The sequence below is a fragment of the Rhopalosiphum padi genome, chromosome 3 (assembly GCF_020882245.1).
Source record: "Rhopalosiphum padi isolate XX-2018 chromosome 3, ASM2088224v1, whole genome shotgun sequence".
Taxonomy (NCBI): Eukaryota; Metazoa; Arthropoda; class Insecta; order Hemiptera; family Aphididae; genus Rhopalosiphum; species Rhopalosiphum padi.
Window position 1 is genome coordinate 29,222,420 of NC_083599.1, and position 5,754 is coordinate 29,228,173.

Sequence of the window (5,754 nt, forward strand, 5' to 3'; positions counted from 1 at the left end):
CGTTTTATAAATTACTAAACTACACTAGAATTAGTTTTTTAATCATTCATTATTTCGATATTGAAAGTTATTGGTTTTAAAATACCTTGATTTATGATAATTTACCAAAAATCCCTAATATTACATTTTTGACAAAATCAAAAACATACATTTATCTATAATAAAATGAACTAAATTGAATTAAAATTTGTTATATTCCAATGTTGGTGTATCATCATTTTTGCCCTGTCACGATTTTTTAAAAAATTTTGTGGAGGGAAAACTGTCATAAGCTTATTGTATCATAGGCCGAGTTTCGCATAATGCTTTGGAATAAAAAACATAAAATTATTTTTTCCATGTTATCTTTGTTATTTATGTAACGGCCGAACTTGTTTACGGCAACAGGTTAGGAATGCGCGTCCACCTGCATTAAGGCTTTGTGTACAACGTACTAAGCAGACAAGTGTGTAGTCTGTAGCGTGTGCTCTGTACTCTTTAGTTCTTTTACATAACAACGCTCGTCGCAAGAGGCAACACTTTATTTTCTATCTGTCAATCAATTTACTGTACATCTCGTCAGCAATAGTGATTTACCTACACAGTTAAATCATAAAAGGTATTTATCAATAATTTTATGTTTATATGTACTATTATATTATCCCCTTGATTTAAATATTAGACTATACACGAACATCGCAATTTAATATTATAATATCAATGAACATCAAAGATTCTCCAATATACCTTCATGGTAATAATTGTATACATAATTTGTACTGTATCTTATGTCTAGTATTTACCACAATGGTACTATTTAATCATATCTGTGTGTTTAATATAATATTGTTGGGTTTAATATAGACCTTATACGAATACAAGGTTAATGTGATTTTATTAACACAGCAAGTCATAAAAAAATTTTTAATTTGTATTTTTTTATTATTTGTGATTTTATCTCGATCATTTTATGCATCGACAAAGAATCGTCGTATTGAAGAGAGTGATCAATCATGATAAGGAAGATTGAACAATTATTTGTTCATAAAATACACATTTTACATCATTTTAATAAATGTTGAATTTTGTATTTACTAGCTATTTTGTATTACTTGCTTTTTAAGAGAAAACATTGTTCTTAAAAAATGTGTTGTCTTGTAGAACGCTGCACTGCGCCTGATCCTTATTTTTCCACAATAAAATCATTTGATTTAAAGACTGACTGTAAGTTGCACCCTATTGTGCCTTTTCGATGTAAATTGTGTACTGGGTATTTTTTATATTAAAATTCCAGGGTCAGCTATTGAGACTACAGGAATTGTGAAGCGTTTCAAACCGTAGTTGTATTAAATGTCTAAGCATACAATAAGATATATAATAAGACACATCTTGTGAAATAATAGCATGATATATCAGATATATGGCAATATGGGACATAATAAAATTTTTATACATTTTAAAAATCAATTGAGTGAATTGATAAATAAAATTATGCCAAAAAAAAAATATTAATAAAAGGAGATATTAACATTAATATTTAAAAAAATGTAAAGATGAATTTCAACTTGATTAATTGAATTGTATTACACAATTAGGATTTTTTAATTGTATTAATAAGTGTGCTAGGATTACTAATAAAAGTCATACTACATTTGATCATATTTCACAAATTATTCATGAAAATGAATTGATCAATATTAATATACACATACATAAAATTGCTAATATATTAAGCAATTATTTCATTTCTGTGGGTAAAAAAATGTAGTACAAATTCAAAATGATAACGATTTTATTAAAGTTGTTATTATCATATTGAGTGAAAATTATTATTATTATTATTATTATTATTACTGATTTTTGTTATTGTTTTCACTTTGTTTCTTTTCTTATTAACATTCAACACTATGTACTATAAATAGTAATGATGTAAAAAATAATTAATAAATAATTGTAATAGACTTCCTACTCTAACCACAAGCTATGCTTATAGGGATTTGGTATCAACTTATAATTGTAAATATATTTATATACAGTGGTCAAAGTGGAGGGGATATGGTGAGATGACATCCCTCTATATTTTTAAACTTACATTTTTCATCCCTCTACTTATTTAGTCTAGAATAATGCATCCTAAGATTTGTTTTTTTTAATGAAGTAGTATAATATTATATACATATTAATATATATATATTTTTTTTTAATTATTTCATTTAAAATATGAGTCATAGCATTTAAATGGAATTACATTTTTATCTAGGAGAAATTTTTTTAATTTTTACGGTGAAAATAATGGTTTTATTACAGAATCGACTCTACTTATTGTGTTTTTCAGTATAGGCTGTTTTGCAATCATATTATCTATAATCTTGTTAATATAATATAATTAATAAATATAAAGCCAATTAGTATTTAAAATGTAAAAATATATGTTTTTACAAATAAAAATAAAATAAAATGTCACAAAATAATAACAAAATTAATGATAATAAGTATGGACATAAGCTACATGCTAAAATATCTAAACTTAATTTCTAGCAATGTTATGTTGATAACTGATAAGTGGATGTGTATGGTATACCACATGTAAGCCAATCAATTGCTAAATTTGTAAAAAAAAAGTATTAAACAAAGTTTGAAGAATGTTATGAGGAAATCTGAATCTGAATTGTTAGGCACCCCACCACTTATTTTGAGCCATTTCAACAACTATACATAAAGTATATTTTTGTTTGAAACATGGTTCCCAATGAATTTTAATAATTTCATTCTACCAATAACCCTATGTAAATTATTATTGTTAAGTACTGATATTATTATTTGAATATGTTTGTGACCTCCAATCAATTAAGTACTTCACAACAATGGAATAGTTTTATTTACAGAATATTTTTTAGAGCTATATCCCTAAATCTCTTACTCAAGTATAAACATTAAAAATATGGTAATATTATTAATACTTATACAAATATACAATATATTCTGCTTATTGTTCTATAGTTTGGTTACATGTTATAACAGATAAACAAAATATATACATTTACTTTGTTCATATTATATATTATGAATTATTATGTAACATAATATTGCTTATTTGTTTTCTACATTTGTATTCTTATTGACTAATAAAGTATTGTATTTTTAATTTGTAGTAAAAAATAACGGAATAGAAAGACAACACATAATAAAATAAAATATCATGAATGAAAACAAAATGAACAAGAATAATGATGAGTCAGAACAAATCGACAACCGAAAACAAAAATCTCAAGGATCAATTGATTTAGATAATGGTGTAATTCAACTTCCAGTATCAACATTTAATAAAATATTAGAACGTGCAATTTCTAACATTATCTTTGAAGACAAGAGTGATGAAGAGAGTAATATTATTGACCAAAAACAGTTGGTAAATAAAGTTAAGAATTCAAGATATGTACAAATCAAAAACCAACTCGAAATTTTTCACAGCTATATACAATCCTTTGCGGAAGATTTAAAACAAATTAAGTTCATACAACCACATGGGTGTCTAACTGATTCAGTTAATGTAAATATCAAAATTGAGCTGACAAATAAATTGAATAAGTAAGACATATATAAAATATAATAATAATATATCTAATTATATATTTTTAAATAATTTGTTGAGTTTTAACCATTTTTTAAAATTGTAGTTAATTTTATTTAAAAATACTGAAAAATTCCATTTATAATATGTTTAAAGATTATAATGAATTTAAAAGTTATTTTATCGTTTTAATTCATAGATAACAAATTATTTAATGTACATATTATGTATAATAAAAATATATTTACTAAATTGTAATTTTATTTATTTATTGTTTAGAGACATTCCGCATAAGAATTCAAATAAGGAACTAGAGACAATTACAATATCATCAGATAGTGCAGATAAACCTATTATTAAAGCTGATACACCAAAAAAAATCGAAGCGATATCAGAGAAAAAAAAAAATATTAATTCAGTCGATTTAGAAATATTTAATGATTCCAAAAAGTTGAATGTTAAGTATAAACTAGATCAAAAATCAAAAACAAAGGTTTCTATACGTGATGTTGAAATGAATCTTACCAATAAAGTATTGCCAATTAAAACAAAATTTGATAAAACTTTAGGGAATGAACAATATTTATCCAATACTACACGGAAACGGAAACTAGATAATGAAAAAAATTGGTTAAATACCTATAAAATTCCTAAAATCGAAAAATCAAGAACAACAAATTTATCAAATTGTCAATCTTTAGCCAAAACTGTACCAAAACCTGAGTCAAAATCAAAGACAATAATCACAAATAATATTATTCCAGCTACTAGTAAAAATAAGAAAGATAGTGAAAAAGATTGGTTAAAAAACTTTAAAATTCCAAAAATAGTAAAACCAATAACAAATGTAACAAATCATCAATCTTCATCTAAGATTTTACAGAAATCAGAACCACAATCAAAGACAAAATTTATAAATAATATCATTCCATCATCTAATAGTAAAAATAAGGTTAATGAAAAAAATTGCTTAGTCAACTTAACAATACCTAAAAAATTAAAATCAATAACAAATGAAACAAATTGTCAATCTTCATCTAAGACTATACAGAAACCTGATCCAAAATCAGAGACAAAATTTATAAATAATATTATTCCATCATCTAATAGTAAAAATAAGGTTAATGAAAAAAATTGCTTAGTCAACTTAAAAATACCTAAAAAATTAAAATCAATAACAAATGAAACAAATTGTCAATCTTCATCTAAGACTATACAGAAACCTGATCCAAAATCAGAGACAAAATTTATAAATAATATTATTCCATCATCTAATAGTAAAAATAAGGTTAATGAAAAAAATTGCTTAGTCAACTTAAAAATACCTAAAAAATTAAAATCAATAACAAATGCAACAAATTGTAAATCTTCATCTAAGACTACACAGAAACCTGATCCAAAATCAGAGACAATAACAATTTTGTCGAATAGTATTTCAGTAAAGAAATTAGAAGTTGCTACTAACAATGTTAAGCTTTCAAAATATCCACCACCTTTTCCTCCAAAACCTCCACTTAAAATTCAACCGACATGGGAAGAAGTGCCACCAATACCTAAAATGACAGTTGAAACTTCAGGAAATACAGTGATATTAACTTGGGATTTGAATTTGTGTTTGCAGTCATCACAAATCAAAATGTACGAACTGTTTGTGTGCAAAGAGATAGATGCAGATTCAGACGTCTCAATGTGGAAAAGGAAGGGTGTTCTTAAACCACTCATGTTACCTATGGTTTGTGAAGTAGAAATTTATCATTTAGGATATACTTACCATTTTGCTCTGAGAGCAGTGGATATTCACAACAGATGTACAGGTTTTGCTTTACAAAAAACTAAAATTTAAATTAACAATTTATAATAAGTTACAAATATTTTATGTTAACCATATTTATTAAATTGTTATATATTATTTTCACCAGAACATCTACGCAGGACTTGGAATAATTAATTTAGAATATTCAAGTGACATTATTATTTTGAGTTATAATAATTTTTTGATTTATTTTATTACAACAATATTTCATTCAATGCTGTATAAATATATTCAACTATTTTAAATTTATTTATTATTGTTAATTAATATTATTTTATATTTAACATCATCATGTCAGACATCAATAAATATAAACAGTTAAAATCTATAAAATCTTTTTTTCTGTACCTATAAATATTTGTTTTGAAGTTACAGATACCTTTAAAGATCT

At 24.5% G+C, this 5,754-nt stretch overlaps 1 protein-coding gene across 1 annotated transcript; it reads left to right on the forward strand.

Annotated features, from left to right (window-relative positions):
- The first annotated feature begins 453 nt into the window (after nt 1-453).
- LOC132923830 (activating transcription factor 7-interacting protein 2-like) lies at nt 454-5,393 on the forward strand. The gene is made up of 4 exons (XM_060987804.1): nt 454-598; nt 3,132-3,567; nt 3,830-4,397; nt 4,929-5,393. The coding sequence occupies exons 2-4, from the start codon at nt 3,179-3,181 to the stop codon at nt 5,391-5,393; spliced, it is 1,422 nt and encodes a 473-aa protein (XP_060843787.1). The 5' UTR covers nt 454-598; nt 3,132-3,178.
- Nucleotides 5,394-5,754: the final 361 nt, after the last annotated feature.

Coding starts and splice junctions, on each gene's coding strand:
- LOC132923830 (XM_060987804.1), top strand. CDS start 3,179: ATGAATGAAAACAAAATGAACAAGAATAATGATGAGTCAGAACAAATC. Junction 3,568..3,829: donor CTGACAAATAAATTGAATAA/GTAAGACATATA, acceptor TTTATTGTTTAG/AGACATTCCGCATAAGAATT. Junction 4,398..4,928: donor TAGTAAAACCAATAACAAAT/GTAACAAATCAT, acceptor TCTTCATCTAAG/ACTACACAGAAACCTGATCC.